Source organism: Apis florea, unplaced genomic scaffold (assembly GCF_048593485.1).
Source record: "Apis florea isolate Af1SG1 unplaced genomic scaffold, ASM4859348v1 contig_3496_pilon, whole genome shotgun sequence".
Taxonomy (NCBI): domain Eukaryota; kingdom Metazoa; phylum Arthropoda; class Insecta; order Hymenoptera; family Apidae; genus Apis; species Apis florea.
In genome coordinates this window covers 581,499-599,653 of record NW_028256773.1, presented here as the reverse complement: position 1 = coordinate 599,653, position 18,155 = coordinate 581,499, and the positions used below count along the sequence as shown (strand labels likewise).

At 24.0% G+C, this 18,155-nt stretch overlaps 5 protein-coding genes across 9 annotated transcripts; 3 read left to right on the top strand and 2 right to left on the bottom strand.

Annotated features, from left to right (window-relative positions):
* Positions 1–21: 21 nt before the first annotated feature.
* mRpL12 (mitochondrial ribosomal protein L12) lies at positions 22–2,999 on the bottom strand. 4 transcript variants are annotated; one of them, XM_086913193.1, is made up of 5 exons: positions 2,718–2,999; positions 1,721–1,877; positions 1,200–1,428; positions 969–1,097; positions 22–259 (listed from the first exon to the last, which is right to left on the bottom strand). In XM_086913193.1, exons 2-5 carry the CDS (start codon positions 1,789–1,791, stop codon positions 143–145), a joined length of 546 nt encoding a protein of 181 aa, XP_086769319.1. In that variant the 5' UTR covers positions 1,792–1,877; positions 2,718–2,999; the 3' UTR covers positions 22–142. The 4 variants fall into 4 exon arrangements, with proteins under 4 accessions (XP_086769319.1, XP_086769320.1, XP_086769321.1 ...); XM_086913194.1 differs by lacking the exon at positions 2,718–2,999 and adding an exon at positions 2,355–2,502; XM_086913195.1 differs by lacking the exon at positions 2,718–2,999 and adding an exon at positions 1,942–2,303.
* LOC100866824 (putative RNA-binding protein EEED8.10) lies at positions 2,451–7,513 on the top strand. Its single transcript, XM_003697541.4, has 9 exons — positions 2,451–2,481; positions 2,713–2,824; positions 3,024–3,139; positions 3,217–3,302; positions 3,370–3,497; positions 3,603–3,871; positions 3,969–4,498; positions 4,569–4,845; positions 4,910–7,513. Exons 3-9 carry the CDS (start codon positions 3,031–3,033, stop codon positions 5,293–5,295), a joined length of 1,785 nt encoding a protein of 594 aa, XP_003697589.1. The 5' UTR covers positions 2,451–2,481; positions 2,713–2,824; positions 3,024–3,030; the 3' UTR covers positions 5,296–7,513.
* A 2,915-nt stretch (positions 7,514–10,428) lies between these two features.
* Positions 10,429–16,321, bottom strand: Dsor1 (mitogen-activated protein kinase kinase 1). The gene is made up of 8 exons (XM_012491928.3): positions 15,789–16,321; positions 15,470–15,695; positions 15,260–15,372; positions 15,064–15,175; positions 11,293–11,469; positions 10,965–11,175; positions 10,656–10,822; positions 10,429–10,565 (listed from the first exon to the last, which is right to left on the bottom strand). The coding sequence occupies exons 1-8, from the start codon at positions 15,908–15,910 to the stop codon at positions 10,449–10,451; spliced, it is 1,245 nt and encodes a 414-aa protein (XP_012347382.1). The 5' UTR covers positions 15,911–16,321; the 3' UTR covers positions 10,429–10,448.
* LOC100863468 (sodium/potassium-transporting ATPase subunit alpha-B) lies at positions 11,538–15,406 on the top strand. The gene is made up of 2 exons (XM_003697516.4): positions 11,538–12,142; positions 12,238–15,406. The coding sequence occupies exons 1-2, from the start codon at positions 11,669–11,671 to the stop codon at positions 14,878–14,880; spliced, it is 3,117 nt and encodes a 1,038-aa protein (XP_003697564.2). The 5' UTR covers positions 11,538–11,668; the 3' UTR covers positions 14,881–15,406.
* A 456-nt stretch (positions 16,322–16,777) lies between the features above and the next one.
* Positions 16,778–18,099, top strand: RpL17 (ribosomal protein L17). 2 transcript variants are annotated; one of them, XM_086913188.1, is made up of 5 exons: positions 16,778–16,866; positions 17,121–17,207; positions 17,344–17,503; positions 17,635–17,805; positions 17,902–18,099. In XM_086913188.1, the coding sequence occupies exons 2-5, from the start codon at positions 17,127–17,129 to the stop codon at positions 18,045–18,047; spliced, it is 558 nt and encodes a 185-aa protein (XP_086769314.1). In that variant the 5' UTR covers positions 16,778–16,866; positions 17,121–17,126; the 3' UTR covers positions 18,048–18,099. The 2 variants fall into 2 exon arrangements, with proteins under 2 accessions (XP_086769314.1, XP_086769315.1); XM_086913189.1 differs by having other exon boundaries at positions 16,848–17,051.
* Positions 18,100–18,155: the final 56 nt, after the last annotated feature.

Below are 18,155 nucleotides of genomic sequence, written 5' to 3'. Positions count from 1 at the left end.
TGAAATAAATTGATATTAAAATTATGGATTGGAAAAATTTTTATTTTTTTATTATAATTTATTTCTTATGAAGATAATTACAGAATTATATTAGATCAATAATAAAATGTTTTGAATATATATACATAAAAAAATAAAAAAATTAAACAATTTCAACTATACCACCAACTTTCTTGATAGCATCTGCTAATTGATCAGCATCTTGTTTTGAAAGATCAGCTTTAATAATATTTGGTGTATTTTCTACAAATTTTTTAGCCTATAGAAAATAAAAATATAAATCAAATATATTTCACAAAATCTTATATATATAAGATATATATATAGTTAATATATAATTAAAATATATAGTTAATCAAAGAATAATCAAAAAAATAATAATAGAAAAAAAAATAAATATTAATTTTTTTGGAGTTGTTTTATATTGTTCATTCATAATATTAAATCAGTTCAATTTTATATCTATCAAATATTAATATATATAATATGTATTATATATATATAATATATATAAAAATATTAAATCAAATATAATATATAAATATATAAAAATATTTGATAATTTAATTTTTTATAATATATTAAATTAATTTAATATTGAATTTTGTTTATTAAATTTTTAATTTTTTATTAAATTTATAACTTGTGAATAAAATTTAACTTCAATATCATTCTCATATTAATTTCATAATAATATTTATATATATAACAATCAAAAATTTAATTTATTTAGTTATTCTAATTTATATATAGTTCATCAATTAATGAAAATTTTGAAACTTATATTATAAATATAAAAATATAAAAATTATCAATCATTAAAAATTAATGAAGGAATTTAAAATATTTTATAAAATGATTTAGTATAATATATATATAATGTATATAACGTAATATAAAGTAATATAAAGTAATATAATGTAATATAAGTATAAAAACTATAATTTACTATAAGATAAAAAAATTACCTGTACAAGATTACAATTTGGTAATATGGTTTTCAACTCTTTTATTAAAGCAATTTTTTGTTTTTCATCAAAGCCTGTTAACTTAACAGTAAATGCAGTTTGTACTACTGCAGCCTCTTCAACTTCTTCCTAAAATTAAATAAGTTTGTATAATTTCTCTTTGATTTTAAAATGTTTTTATAATAAAAGTTTTATAATAAATGTTTTTTAATAATAATAAATAACATATACTTCTGCTTTTATTGGAGCAGCAACAAAACTACTCATAGGCATTGCATCTGGCAAATTTAATCTCTTTTTAAGTAATTCACTTAATTGTGCTACTTCTATAAGATTTAAAGAAACAATTTGATTAGCAATTTGTTCTATTTTAGAATTAACTGGTAATTCATTTTGTGTAGCAACAGATTCCAAAGAAGGTGTGCTAATTGTAGCAATTGCTTCTGTCTGCTGAATAGTACTAAAACATTAAAAACATTAAAACAATAATAAAAATGTATGCTTTTATTTTCTAATATTACAAAATTATATCAACTCTTTTATTGAAGCAATATATTTATTATCAAATATTAATGTAGAAATTATATATATTTATACTTTCATACATAATTTATATTTTTTTAATATAATCATTCATATATTTTACAGAACAAATATTATATTATTTATGTATATTTTAAGTAAAAAAAGAGAGGTTATATAATTATATTATATTTTGTTTAATTATATATTTTCAAAATATTAATTCGTACCATTTATGAAAGTGACGAATTTGATGAATATTTCGCTGACAGATAAATCGTAATGTATTCATTATATACATTTGATAGCAGCTTACTAATGTATAATTTTAATAAATATAGTTTTATTTGTAGCAATAATAGTCAGTGAAAATAAAAATGTGAAGATCTACAAATGAAGAGGGAATGAATGAAAACGAACACTTTTTAATCCGGAAATGTAATTTAGTTACAATTCCTTTCATCTATCCCTGTAATGCTAGTATCTTATTCCATTCTGAATCGATAATATCATGTGCAGAGTTATCGGATAAATACACTACCACTCTTTGTACCACTAAAAATGGTTAAATTTCCCTACTGTGAATTTTTTAAAAGGAGAATACGTGACATTATTTCCATTGCCATTGTTAAATTAAACAAAGATATGTACAAGACAGATTTCTGTTTCTGGCATTGTATTGTACCATATCTCTGTTTAATAGCATTAGCAATAGAAATAATCTAATATCATATATTTCTTCTCCTGCGAAAATTTACAGTAGGGGAATTAAGCCATTTTTAGTGGTATAGAAAATAGTATACCGTGCTCATCTGGCAACTCTGATCGCATGTGATATATATGACTATTATTATATTTAGTTACAATTCCTGTCGTTCCATTAACGCTGTTATCTTATTCCATTTTGAGTCAATATAATGTCGTATATGACATATGACATAATTACGATAGTAATGTATTCTCTGCATCCTGGATTAACAGGCACAAAAATGTATCGAATGATTGGTTTATTCTATATTTGACATGACAAGAATTTAAAATTGAAATTATCAAATTTATTTTTTTAATATTTCTATTTGTTTCTTAGTTAATAATCTATATATATTATTATATATCTTAATAGAGAAAGAATATTGAATATAAATATTTATTATATTCATTAGAAAGAAAACATAGAACACGTATATTATTCATATAATGCTTTTTTTCTTGTCTTTTGAAGGTTACCTGACTCCTGTATTTTTGTGTCACACGCACACCCGATATTTCGATTTCGAATATAGCTACATGTATAACCTCCCTGCGTGACATGTGTTAAGAAGATTATTATATTTGTAAGAATATTCTTCTTTCTTTTCTAAAATTTTCTTTAATATATATGTAATATATCTTAAATAATAATATAATAATATTAAAAATAAATTTTTTTTATATGTATATTAAAAATATAAAGAGATGTACGTTGATTTAAATCAACGATATATCTATTTAACAAATGAATATATTTTTATTTTTAAACATATCGATTTCTAGACCATGAATGAAGATAACAACAAAAGAAAAAAGTAGAGAAGAAAATAAATTATTAACCACAATAATGACTGATTTTTCTGACAGTTTACAACATAGTCACATCCTTGAAGAAATGAGTAATAAAATTGTTGTTTTAGTTAATTCACGTATTTTAATATGATTATTATAAATTTTTCACATTTATCTATTACAGGTTTTCCGTTTATATACGGCTTTTCACCTGTTACAGAGGATGGTGTGCCAATTAGAAAATTATTTATTAGTAACTTAGCACAAAGGGTTTGTATATATATTTTTAATTATAATTTAATAAAAAATATTTAATTATAAAAATATAATTTTTTAGACATCATTTAAAGATCTTATAAAATTATTTTCTAAATATGGAAATGTTGAAAGTTGTTTCTTACGAAGAAATCAAGGAAACAGTAATTATGCATTTGTTACTTTTCACACTGTAGAAGCAGCTTCAAGGTAACTTAAATCTAATAAATAAAAAATTAGAAAATTATTAGTAAGAGAATATTGATATTATGATATAACATAATATTGTTATAACAATATAACAATGATTTATAGAGCCAGATGTGATTTAGATGTAAGATTACACAATAGAGATTTAAGAATCTTTGCTGCTCATTCATGGCATCAACCAGATAGTATAGAAAATCAATATTATAATGTAAAAGATAAATCAAAATCTAATAAAAAAGAAATCAATGAACAATGTCATCAAGATTATATACAAAATGATATTACAAATACTAGTATTCAGATATTAAATGATGACTGCTTAATACATATTTTTCTTCAATTATCAATTGTAGATAGAATTAGAATAGAAAGAGGTTGAGTATATGATTTTTTTTTTAATATTAATATTATTATTATTGAAATATATAAATTTAATTTAATGTATATATAAAACTTTTTCAATAATTGTAGTGTGCAAAAGATGGAAGGCATTAAGCCTTGAATCTTGGCATAGTGTAAAAAGACTGGATTTATCATATTCTATGTGGGGTTTCTTACCTGCATTATTAAAATATAGAGAAATTACTACATGTACTATACGAAAAGTTTTATTGCGATGTGGTCTATATTTAAATGAAATAAATCTGTCAAATGCTACAGTTAATGTACATCATAGTACATTACATAGTACATTAACTATTGTTGGAAAGTTGTGTCCTAATTTACAAAAAATAGATGTTACTGGTCTTACCATTTCCCCATCTGGTATCAATTCATTAATCAATAACTGCCATAATATTACAAAATTTAGCCTTGGTTCTACTACTTATGTTTGTGATATTGATCTACAAAAATTATTCAAAGTTAATCCAAAATTACAATATCTCAAAGTGGATTCTGGTAAAATATGTGGACGATGCTTACTTTATTTACCATTAGAAACAATTGAAGAAATTGTTTTAGAATGTTGTACTTCCCTCAAAGAACAATTTTTATCAGAGGTAAACATTTTTCAATTTATTTAATTTGTCTTTTAAAAATTTTTATAGTAAATAATTTTTATTTTTTTAGGCAATTTCAAAATTGCAAAACTTGAAATCCCTTACAATAAATAAATGTATTGGTATATCTGATAATGTTATCCAAGCTATAGGCACACATTATAAAAATCTAGAAACATTAGATATTTCTAATAATTCGTTTATTTTACAACCAAATGATATGTTACACATTGCAAAATTAACTAATCTTAAAATATTAAAAATTAGTTTCAATTCAAGTGTTATGGACGAACTTCTTTCCCATTTAGCATCAAAATGTTTGAGACTTACATATCTTGACATTGCCGGTAAGTTAAATATAATTTTTAAATAATTCGTATGTAATTCATATGAATTTTTTATTTGTTACAGCATGTTTTCGAGTTACAAATATTGGTATAGCTGCTATAGCAACTTTACCAAAATTAGAAGTGTTAATAATGAGTTATTTAGATTTAGTAACGGATTTAAATTTACGAGATATGATTAATTTAAAAAGACTAGAATGTCGTTCTTGTAAATTTACAGATCAAACAATGATTAATCTTATTGAATCTGCACCAAAATTAGAATTATTAGATTTATCACATTGTAGTGGTATTACAAATCAAACGTTAACGAAAGCTGCCACAGTTACAGTTAATCGTACTAATAACATGATTTTAAAAATATTTGTTGGAGGAACAGCAGTGGATCTTAGCACATTTGATAAAGTATCGCCCTTCTTACAAATAGTTAATGTGATTCTGCTTATGTAGATATATCTTGTAATATATTTAACAAATTTGTAATATTTAACCCTAGAAAAACGTAGGCTTAAGCCGTTACGTAAAAGACCAAGGGAAAAAAAATATGCTGAATCTATCTACATTTTTTATGTTTTTGATCCAAAAGTGTGATTTAAAAACAAATATTTTAAGAATATTTGGATAATTTTGAATTGCAGAATATGAATAGAAGTGTATATTAATATTTTATATAAAATTTTTCATTAATAATTTATTTAATTAAATCGCAATACAATTATAAGGATAGATATATATCGTGGTAGAATTTAATTTGACACATGATTATTCACAAGTTTCGCAAATTATAATATTTGAATGTTTTGTATTGTTGTTGCACTTCTCGTTATTATTTTTTGAACATTCTGAACGTGAATCTTAATTTTCAGTTTGCTTATTGCAACTAATTATAGATCATAAAAAGTATTATTATTTTCTTTACTGACTCGATTATATCATCAACATTACTATAATCATTGTTGCCGTCAGATATAATATCAAATATGAAATAAAATAAAAATGTAAAATACAATTTACTAACAAATCTCAAAACGAAATTCGTCTATACTATATACTTTTTTTAAGACTCTACGAATTTGCTCTATTTATATGTTTTGAAAGAAAAAAACTATAATTGTTCGATTGTTTCAAAATTAATGTAGTAAACAAGAAAAAATACAACTTGCAATGATCATATAACATTATGCTTCGTTATCTTTGTTTTATATCATATCATAAATATGATATCTAATGTCACGCATCATTGTTTTATATGCAGCTAGAATAATAAAAGAAAAAAAATAGAAAGAAATATATCTACCGATTTTTCCACGCGAATCCTGAAATTAAAAATAACAATAATTTTTTGGAAATTTTTAAGATAAGAAAAATAACATTTTTTCTTTTTTCTTTTTAAATAGTAAGCTCGTGAAGCCCTTGGTCTTTCTAGGGTTAATGTATAGATTTATTATAATTTAATATATATTAAATGATTTTTATAAAATTTGTTACAAAAAAAAACAATTGAAAATGTTCGGTAAATGAGAATCATTATAAATCAAATATCTTAATATTATATTAATTTCATAAGAATCAATAATATTATATCGATAGACTTTGAGATTAATCTATTCAAAATTCAAGAAAGCAATAAAGAAAAACAAACAGTAGTGTGATTGCGATTATGTTTTTAATAAAAAAAATACATTATCACAGCCTATTAAGTACAACTCATGATGTTTATACATCATATATTACATAGTAACATTGTTTTTGTATTATTTTGATATATTGCAATAGAAAATATGTAAACGGATGTAATGAGATTAATGTTTTTCTAAAAAAATTTATCCAAGTATACTTTTTCTAATATTTATACATATATAATATATGAATATTTTCTAATTGTGTTATAAATGAAAATAGTATATAAATAAGCTAGAAATAATATATTAATAATTTTTTAACAAAAGCGCAATTTTTAAAAATAAATGATGGCACAAATTAATTAAATCATAATAAAAACAAGATTTCTAGCATGAACTAAAACGAATAAGTTATGTAAGTCAAAAGACAAAGTTTTAATTACAATTAACAATTAAAATTTTTATGAATCATATATTATATTATAATATATAAAATTTATTATAATATTATTATATTAAGAAGTATACATATTTCCTCGCTATCTAGGAATATTATCGTAATACTGTTCTAATTTTTAATAATATAATTTAAAAATTTTGTAATTTTTCATTAAAAAAAAGATAATTATTCGTTTTTAAAATATTATTAAATTTTTCTTATGAAATTTTAATATAAAAGAAATAAAAATTTTAATGTAACATTATGGTATTACTTTGTGCATACACGTACATGTAAAAACTTTGAGTATGTAATGTATCTTTTTTGATTTACAGCGATGACTACAGAAATTATATTCAATTCAATCACAGAAATTAATAAAATCAATAGATGTTAAAAACAAATATCTTCGATACATCTTTTTATAAATATATGTCATATAATTATTCATTAGATTTCATAAATATTATATGTATTCTATATTAGATTCATAGATATTTTAACTGCCACGAATAATAGAAAACTTGTATTTGCTTTTAATAAACGAAAAGCGAGTTTGATGAATTGGCGATCAGTGAATGAATAAAACATTTTTATTATAAAATTAGTTAAGTTCTTTGTATTTTTTAGTCTCTTTCTTATATGTAAATTTTTATTTTAAAATAAATTTTAATAATATGTAAATCAAAATAATTTTTTAAAATTAATTTCAAAAAATACATCATCAATTTTAATAATTTATTGAAACATATTATAAAATTAGATTTATTTTATATCTCATCTATATAAACTAAAATATTAATTATTGTATTTATATAACAAATATTCAAATAAAAAATACGAATTAATTATTGGATATTTTTATCTTTAAGTAACTACATTACATAAAAAAATAATCGTTGTTAATATACATTTAATAATTAATAATTTAGATATCAATATTAATTAATCAAATAATATTAACACATATATTTGAATATAAGATAAATTTATTTTTTGAATAATTACAACATTTAGACAGTGAATCGATACAGTGGCAATTATTATCCACAAATTTGCAACAAGGAATATCCATATATTTTTAATAAGTTCCAGAAGTAATTATTTTTTTGACAGCTAAAATTCACTGTTCAGTGAATAAAATTCTTTAACTGTATGATACATTTTACATAATTTTTTAACAGGACTTATTGAAAAAAATTTTTTTCTGTTTATAATGTATTATGAAGACCACATTATAGTAAATAGCATTACGCACATCATTATAAGATATATAAACATAATACGAAAGATCAGTTCTTGGGCGTCTTACGCTTAAACACATAAGTGGATATTTCCACTATGCTTACAAACATCACAATACGCTCATAATACACTCCGATATTTTTTTAAGCCAAATCGGAAAAAAGGCTAACATCTACACTTGCAATCGCATATATAAAAAAAGTAATGACTAAGCAAACATGAATAACTAGGAGAAAGATTATATAATTTCTTTATATATATATATATATATATATATATATATATATATATATATATATATATATTATTTATTTATATATATATATATACGAATTTTTCTCATTTTCAGTTAATAATTTCATTACATTCGATACTTTCGATAAAGAAAGAATTGAAACATATAACTTTTTGAACAATAGAATAAGAATACTTATACTATCATTATACTATGTACATATAAACATTTTTATCAGCACATTACAATGGTAAGCAACTATGTCTATTGGATTGTACAATATTAAACATCTGTCTATCATCATGGACCAAATATTATTCGATTAAGAGAAACAATTAAAAACTATATAATTAATAACAAAAAATTATTGATTGCTACATTTCTATTATTTTGATTGAATGCTTTTTTTGAATAAAGTTTCAAAAAATTTAAATCTTTTTAAACTGTTTCCCTTAATCATAAATAGAATAAAAATTATTAACATCTATTAATTATTATACTTAATGGTTGAAATATATGTAAATATAAAGATAGCCAAATGAATGGCTAAATTTTTAAACATAGTTCGCAAAAATTGCACAAGAAAGATTTGATTCATAACTATACAGTACATTCCATTGTATAGATTCATTATCATATGAACACATGGACACGCATCAAAGTTATGTTATCAATTTTTATGAAGTGTAACATTTCAGACCGCGATATATAATATAATACCACAAAAAAAATTTATTTTTAAAAATATAATAGTTTAATACAATATTAAAATAAAATAAAATAAAATATTTAAAAAAATATTTGTTTATCATAGATATTTTTGTTATAATTCGAAAATTTCATATTACTTGATTTTTAATAAAATAGTACTTCATAATTATCCTTATATAAATTACAATAAAATATTATTTATAATCATATTATACAATGACTAATAAAATAGTCACATATTATTTTTGATGATATTATTTTTATTCAATAGTATTCTACTAAATACTACTTTTTTATTATTATTATCATACGAAATATATATTTTTTTAAAATAATACATATACAAAAATTTATGTTAATGAAATACTATTTTATTTAATTATAATTTTAAATTTAATTTTATCGCGGACTGATATTTTGTAAAAAATATGATATTTTCACAATGATAAAACAAAAAATTTTTTTTCAATGGTGTGAATAATGTTCTACGAATGTCAGGTACAAATGTTATACTAGTAATATGTTTTCTAGTTAATGCTTTTTTTTTTCAAATTATATCTTCATAAATCCGATGCCCATTTATGTATCCTTGTATTATCATAGGAAACACAACTTGCCCATGAGTGTACAATAACGTTAAACTTATAAGGATAATCGTTTATCTTACATACTTTCAACAAAAATATAAGTCAAAGATACAAAATATGTGTAAAATGAAATAAAAATTAAACACAGTGACGTATTTATACATGCAAATATGTCAATGTAGATTTTTATATTTTATGATATCATATATACATTAAAAGTGATCATATATTCAATCATGTTCATTAAATTAAACACAATTGTTATCGCGACTTTAAAATCAGATTACGATATATATTTAAAAATAATTTAATATCTTAAACATAAATCCAATACTCATATAGAATATATTATGATACAATTAATAACTAATATCTTATGTATTTAAATAGTAAATATCCATTTAAAAGAAAAAGAATAAGAATAAATGACATATCGAAATCTATATTAATGCTCTTAAATTCTTTAATAAATGCTTTTCGTTCAAATGTTTATATGAATGATTGAGCAAATTTTAAAATACAATGAAAAAGAAAGTGAAAAGTGAGAAGGCGAGAGAAAAGAAAAAAATATAACAGATTCTTATAAATAAGTCTGTTTTCAAAATCGCGAAAAATCTTCATTTTATGAACTTTATAATGTTAAGAAAAAAAAATGAAGTTTATAGACGCCACTGTTCATATTAATAGAACGAAAAGAAATGAAAATTAACTTAAGAGTACTGAACGCGTATATAGGTAGTCAAGTATGTAAGAGTGACATTTATTCAGGATTGTACATTCGCTAAACGCGTTGGAGTAGTCGGTTGTAAATCCATAGTACGACATACCCAACCAGCGATATCTACATTTTCAGATTCAGCTTTTTTAATCCATTCATGATTCTAAGAATTAAAGATGCATTGCAATTTAAAAAAAAGTAAAATAATAATTATTTAATTTAAATAAACAATTATATAAAATAAATTACATACCATTAATGTTTTTAAATCTGCTCTTTCAGCAGGATTTTTTTTCAAACAACGATCCACAAAATCTGTAAAAGCATCACTAAAAATACCAGCAGGCAATTTTGGTGGTGGTTCATTCACGATATAATCCAATAATTCGAATATAGCCATCGGTCTTGGACTACCCGTATCTACATAAAAATAATCTTATTATAATCTTAATATTTATGGAAATATTAAAAAAGAAATAAATTTAATAAAACATTTCATATAAATTTAAATATAAGAAAAATATAAAATTAAATGAAAAAAAAAAGAAATAAATCAACTAACTATGTCCTGGGGATTGCGTTGGAGTAGAAGCATTATTTGTAGCTGTACTTTCTGCAGGTGGTTGACCTGTCGGAGTATTAAATATTGCAGCTAAAGTTTTTTCATCTGGAGGTGGAATTGGATACATTCCAATTGCCATTTCCACAAGTGATAATCCTAGAGACCAAATATCACTTTGAACAGAATAATGTGTACCTTGAAGTCTTTCTGGCTAAAAATGGAATAATTTATATATTTTTTATTAATATATTTTAATATCTCTTACATATATTAAAATTAAAAATAATGCACATATGATATATAGTACAATTATAATTATAATTCCTACCGACATATAACTCCTTGTTCCGACAAATGAATTAGCCATAGAATCGATTAATTGTCCGGAAACACCAAAATCACAAATTTTTATTTCTCCAGCGCTATTTACTAAGATATTGCTTGGTTTTACATCTCGATGCATAATCGCATGTTTATCTCGTAAATAGCTTAAACCTTTCAAAACCTATGACAATATTGACATGAATCAATTGAATATTGTTTAAAGTTTTCTCATAAGTTACAATTAAAAAAAACATATATAAAGTCCGAAATTTCTTTCATATAATCGAAAAATCGAACAAGAAGGCCATGAAAATAATTGAACTCTGAAAGAAACAGTCTTTTTAATATTTTATAACTCAATTCGAATTTGTATTACATCTATGTATGTGAAGCTAATATATTTAAAAATGATCAAAATATTATCTAAAATACTGCAAAAAGTAACTGTTACTCCACTCGAGAAAAAACTTACTGAAAGCGAATTGATAGCTCTTCAAGAAGAATTACATACTCTTGATCATATAATACCTTTGGAAGAATTATGCGAGAAATTAAATACTCATATACAATATGGCCTAACTGAAGAAGAAGCGGAGAGAATTTTACATGAAATAGGACCAAATGCTCTAACACCACCAAAAGTACTTCCAGAATATATCAAGTTTATAAAATGTATGTTTCATGGATTCGCTACTTTATTGTGGGCTTGTGCAATATTGTGTTTCGTTTTATGTGGAATTAGTTTATTAACAGAAGGTGTAACTGGTGGCTCAGAATGGTTAGGATTTATTATTACTTTAATCTGTTTATTTTCTGGTATTGCTGCATATGTACAAGAAACTAAGACTACAAAGGTAAACAAATCATTATCATATTGAAATTAATGTTGAATTCATGTATATATATATATATCCTTCAATATACATATCCTTTTTTATATATTTTACAGGTAATGGAATCATTTAAAAAAATGGTACCGACTTTTGCAACAGTAATACGTGGAAATACTAAACTTCGTTTACCAACTGAAAATTTAGTCCCAGGTGATTTAGTGGAAATTAAAATTGGAGACAAAATACCAGCTGATATTAGAATCATCAGTTGTCACGAACTTAGAGTTGAAGTTTCAAGTATCACTGGAGAAAGTGAACCAGTACTTCGTACAGATTATCCTACCGATGAAAATCCTTTAGAATCTGCCAATATGGCCTTCTTTTCTAGCTTTGCTGTTTCTGGGGATGGAATTGGAATAGTAATAGCTACTGGTGATAAAACAATGATTGGTCGCCTTGCTGGCCTCACGGCACAACTTAAAAAATGTGAAACACCAATAGCCAAAGAGATAAGACACTTTGTTCAAATAATTATTACTATTGCAATATTATCTGGAGTGTTATTCTTTGGATTATCGCTGATGATTGATTCTAATGTAATAAAAGCAACTACTTATTTACTTGGCATTATAATTGCCAATGTACCAGAAGTTTTATTAGTAACTGTTACCACGTGCTTGACGCTAACTGCCCAAAAAATGGCGAATAAGAATTGTTTAATTAAAAATTTAGAAGCAGTGGAGACTTTAGGATCGACCTCTACTATTTGTTCAGATAAGACTGGGACTCTAACGCAGAATAAGATGAGTGTATCTAATTTATGGGTTGGTCACACAAGATATAATTTTCCACCAGATCGAAGATTAGGCCTTGAAAGAACTTTGATAATAGAAAAAGCAGATTTTCAAAGGCTGCTTAAAAGTGCAACTCTTTGCTTGCGTGCGGAATTCATCATGGAAGCCGTTTTATTGAAACCTATTGAAGAACGAGAAGTAATTGGTGATGCTTCGGAAACAGCTATTCTCAGATTTTGTGAGCACTTACATTCAACGGAGGAATTTCGAAATATGCATCCAAAAGTTGCAGAGATACCATTCAGTTCAGCAACCAAATTTTATATGTCAATACACAAAGTTCATGATGGATATCTTATGATCTTGAAAGGTGCTCCAGAAGTAATTCTAGACAGATGTAAAACAATATTAACTGCGGAAGGGGAAACGAAAAATATGACACCGCATGATTATGCACTGTGTCGTCGAGTTTGTTCGGAATTCGGTTATCTTGGAGAACGTGTATTAGCCTACTGTGATCTTCGTTTACCTCATGATACTTATGGTCCAGATTATAAATTTCATACTGAATCTCCAAAAGAGTACAATTTTCCTACGAAAAATTATAGATTTGTCGGATTAATAAGTCTTATAGATCCACCACGGCCAGCTGTGCCTGATGCTGTAGGAAAATGTCGAACAGCTGGTATTAAAGTGATCATGGTAACAGGTGACCATCCCGTAACTGCGATGGCTATAGCGAAAAAAGTCGGTATAATAAGCGAAGGACACATAATCGCTTTTGAACGAGAAGTATTGGAAGGTGAAGCAAAAGCTGAACTAAAAAAAACAGTTTCTGTAATAGGTGACATAGATAAACTAAATAATGATAGACGTGCTATTATTGTTACTGGTATTGAATTGAGGAACATGGACAGCAAAGAATTGGATGATGTTATAAAAAGAAATGATGAAATTGTTTTTGCAAGAACATCCCCGCAACAAAAGCTACTCATTGTAGAAAGTTGCCAGAGATTGGGTGAAATCGTTGCGGTGACTGGTGATGGCGTAAATGATTCGCCAGCATTGAGAAAAGCAGATATAGGAGTGGCCATGGGTATTAGTGGTTCTGATGTAGCAAAGGATGCAGCTGATATGATCTTGATGGATGATAATTTTGCATCAATAGTAACTGGTATCGAAGAAGGTAGACTGATATTTGACAATCTTAAAAAATCTATTGTTTATACTTTAACGTCTACTGTGCCTGAAATGTTGCCAATGTTAAGTAGCATTTTATTTGCTATTCCTTTGCCTCTTATCCTTGAAATGATCCTTTGTATAGATATTGGAACAGATTTACTTCCAGCGATAGCATTAGCATACGAAAATCCAGAATCCGATATAATGAAACGGGCACCAAGAAATCCACAATATGATAGGCTTGTAAACAAACGTTTAATATCATTAGCTTATGGTCAGATTGGAATGACTCAGTCTTTAGCTGGTTTTTTTACTTATTTTTTAATATTGATGTTGAATGGATTTCTACCCGATCGTTTGTGTGGATTGAGATTTGAATGGGAGGATAAAACAATTAATGATTTACAAGATTCTTATGGTCAAACGTGGACTTATGATACTAGAATGAATTTATTAAATGAAGCTCGTACTGGATATTTTTTATCTATTGTTATAACTCAACTTATAGATTTAATAATGTGTAAAACAAGAGTTAATTCAATTTTACAGCAAGGAATGGATAATTGGTTTTTAAATTTTTCCTTTATTTTTGAAATAGTTTTAACTGGTATTTTATTGTACGTGCCAGAAACTGAAAAAATACTCAAAATCATGCCATTGAGTTCTTACTGGTACTGGCCATGTTTACCACTTGGTGCATTTCTTTGGATATATGATGAACTAAGAAGATTATGTATTCGTAAATATCATCATGGAATTATATATCAGGAAACTTATTACTGAATAATTTATTTACATTTAAATTTTATAACTAATATTTAATGAAATTAATTAATGAAAATGTTTTTAAATATTAATTATAATAATAATATAATTATAATAAATATAAAAATATAAATCTTAAGCAAATTAGGATAAAATAACAAAGATTATGAATTTATAAAAGTAATTATTTAATATACTTACTGCTGATGTAATTGTGCTTAGTATAGGTTCTGGAATTCTTCCAGCTTTTTTCAATATTAAATCTAATGAACCACCATCCATATATTCCATACATATACTAATTTCTCCATCACTGTAATAAATAGATATTTTATATCTAATGTAAACATTAATTTTATAGGTAATTATTATTTTATGTTAAATAAAAAATATATACCTATAAAAAGCACCATAAAATCCAACTATATGTGCGAAATTGCACTCATGAAGTACTTTTAATTCTCTGATTATTTGTTTCTTAATTGCAGGTTTAACTTCTAAATGTATTAACTGAAAAGTTTTAATTATTATTATATCATTTCAATGTATTAATTTGTATTAATTTGTATTAATTCAAGTTAAAGTAAAAAATGAATATGAACAATACCTTTCTTGCCATTATTAATCCATATTTTTTATGTCTCACTTTCATAACAACACCACCATTGCCAGCACCAAGTTCACCAAGTTTCTCAAAATCTTCATCACATAATTCCCCAACTTTTTCTTTTTGACCTAAAAAACTTTCTAATCTTTTTCTTTGTTCTTCATCCATTTCTAATTCCTCTAACCTTTCTTGAATAGCGTCTATACTCATTTTTCCCATAACTCCACTATGATTAAAATAAATAGAAATTAATATATATGTAAAAATAATACATTTTTCATTTTAAATAATATAGATTTTAAATAAAAAAATTAATTACTCTGGTATTACTGGTGGCTCAGAATAAATAGGTAACGATGGTACTGGTGGTGATGGTGATACAGCTGGAACTGGTTCTATTGAACCAGGAGGTAGTGTCAAATTTAACTTATTTTTTGACATTTGGATTATAAAATTAAACAATCACTCCAATACACAATTTTTACGCAAATATGTTGTTTATTAATATTTTTTAAAATTAAATAATATCTATTTAATCAATCAAAAATTTATTTAATTGAAAATATTTTTATAATTGTATACGTTTAATTTACAATAAATGTATTATCATTAAAATCATTCTCATTATGAATTTCATTCGAAAATTTAGGAAGTAGTCCTAATTTAATATTGTTAAAGATAGACTATTAAGTTTTAAATTTTTCGTTGAAATGCACTTTTTGTTAAATTACAAAAAAACATAGATTTTATTCTGAGCAATTGTTAATTTAATAGCAGCAATCATGAAATGGCACAAATATGCATTTTCTTACAAATATTGTATAAATAAGAAGAGGTTATACGAATCTTCCCGGGACAACGACAAATACATATAATATATGTTCTAAATATCCCTAGAATTAAATTTTTTAAAAATTTCATTAATATGACATATTACAATGATATTTTAATTATAAGACAATTCTTCTTAATATTATCAAATTTTTATCATTTTATATCAATATTATCATATTATCAGAAATAATTAATCATTAAATATAAATTATAAATAAATCTAATATATTTAATTATATATATTACAAACATGATGTATAATTCATATTTAAAATTTAAAATTAAATTATTGAACATATATAATAATTATTCAAAATTATTCAAAGCCAATTTAATACTTTTATAAATAGTTAAAAATGAAATTATATATTAAATTATAATAATTATATATTATTATAATTATGTATTATAATTCAAAATTTACATTCATATAGATTTAACTAAATATAATAAAACAAATATTACTTATAGTTCTTTTAATGACAAAAGGTGGTACTCCATATTTTACAGGAAGTCTAGGTACATGTATGACGTTTTTTCCTTTAAAATCGTGCTGTTAGAAGGTACGTATGATCTGTGTTATATCAATTTTTGAATCTGCTTACATCTACAATTTTATATCAATAAATTTCTTATAATAACGTAATTTTTAAAAATATGATATTAAGCAGTTTTTTTATAAAAAAAAAAGTGTGAAATGAATATTTTATAATCAATAATAATTGAATTTCAAAATATGTAATGGCAGGTTAAGTCGCGACACCTATATTGTAAAATGCCGATATGAAAGATTGTCATCAAATTTCTGTAATTCTAGAACAAAATGGGCCGTTATTCTCATGAGCCGGTAAATGCAAGCAAATCGTGCAAAGCACGAGGATCGAACCTGCGAGTACATTTCAAGGTAAATAAAAGATTATTTTGGAAGACTTAACCTTAATTATTGAAGTTGTATTTATAAAGTGTAAGGATTTAATGATATTATATTTATTATTATATTTAACAAATTATAATCTTATAATTATTATTCTATATTTTAGAATACACATGAAACAGCACGTGCCATTAAAAATATGTCTTTGCGAAGAGCACAAAAATATTTGAAAAATGTAATTGAACACAAAGAATGTGTACCATTCCGTAGATTTAATGGTGGTGTTGGTAGATGTGCTCAAGCAAAACAGTTTGGTACTACTCAAGGTAAGTAATAATAAATAATGAATAATTTTTTTTTGTATATTTAATTAATATTTTTGATAATTATTTTTTATAATTAAAATAATTAAAAAATTATTTTTATAATCATTAAATTATCTAATTTAACTTTTTAGGTCGTTGGCCCAAGAAATCAGCAGAATTTTTACTTCAGTTATTGAAAAATGCTGAAAGTAATGCTGATGTTGATGGATTGGATCTTGATCGTCTTGTAATTAATCATATTCAAGTAAATCATGCTCCTTGTCTACGTAGAAGGACATACAGAGCTCATGGTCGCATTAATCGTTAGTATTTCAATAATAATAATAATTTAAAGTATATATTAATAATTAATAATATATTTTAATTAAGTCTTGTATATTTTTATAATATATTTATAGCTTATATGAGTTCACCATGTCATATTGAGGTAATTTTGACTGAAAAAGAAGATTTTGTAGTAAAGAGTCCAGAAGAAGAACCATCAAAAAAGAAACTCAGTAAAAAGAAGCTTGCTAGGCAAAAGGAAAAAATGATGAGAGAATAATTTTTAATATTGAATATACCATGAAGAATAAAAATTACACTGTTTTCTCTAATCTTTTTACATCATTTCTATCCTTTTTTATTATAAGCTATATTAATATTAATATAA

Coding starts and splice junctions, on each gene's coding strand:
- mRpL12 (XM_086913193.1), bottom strand. CDS start 1,791: ATGTATATAATGAATACATTACGATTTATCTGTCAGCGAAATATTCAT. Junction 1,429..1,720: donor ATTCGTCACTTTCATAAATG/GTACGAATTAAT, acceptor TTAATGTTTTAG/TACTATTCAGCAGACAGAAG. Junction 260..968: donor CAAATTGTAATCTTGTACAG/GTAATTTTTTTA, acceptor TATTTTCTATAG/GCTAAAAAATTTGTAGAAAA.
- LOC100866824 (XM_003697541.4), top strand. CDS start 3,031: ATGAAGATAACAACAAAAGAAAAAAGTAGAGAAGAAAATAAATTATTA. Junction 3,140..3,216: donor TCACATCCTTGAAGAAATGA/GTAATAAAATTG, acceptor TATCTATTACAG/GTTTTCCGTTTATATACGGC. Junction 4,846..4,909: donor TACATATCTTGACATTGCCG/GTAAGTTAAATA, acceptor TATTTGTTACAG/CATGTTTTCGAGTTACAAAT.
- LOC100863468 (XM_003697516.4), top strand. CDS start 11,669: ATGTATGTGAAGCTAATATATTTAAAAATGATCAAAATATTATCTAAA. Junction 12,143..12,237: donor AAGAAACTAAGACTACAAAG/GTAAACAAATCA, acceptor TATATTTTACAG/GTAATGGAATCATTTAAAAA.
- Dsor1 (XM_012491928.3), bottom strand. CDS start 15,910: ATGTCAAAAAATAAGTTAAATTTGACACTACCTCCTGGTTCAATAGAA. Junction 11,470..15,063: donor TAAGCACAATTACATCAGCA/GTAAGTATATTA, acceptor ATATTGTCATAG/GTTTTGAAAGGTTTAAGCTA. Junction 10,823..10,964: donor AACGCAATCCCCAGGACATA/GTTAGTTGATTT, acceptor ATTTTTATGTAG/ATACGGGTAGTCCAAGACCG.
- RpL17 (XM_086913188.1), top strand. CDS start 17,127: ATGGGCCGTTATTCTCATGAGCCGGTAAATGCAAGCAAATCGTGCAAA. Junction 17,208..17,343: donor ACCTGCGAGTACATTTCAAG/GTAAATAAAAGA, acceptor TCTATATTTTAG/AATACACATGAAACAGCACG. Junction 17,806..17,901: donor AGCTCATGGTCGCATTAATC/GTTAGTATTTCA, acceptor ATATATTTATAG/CTTATATGAGTTCACCATGT.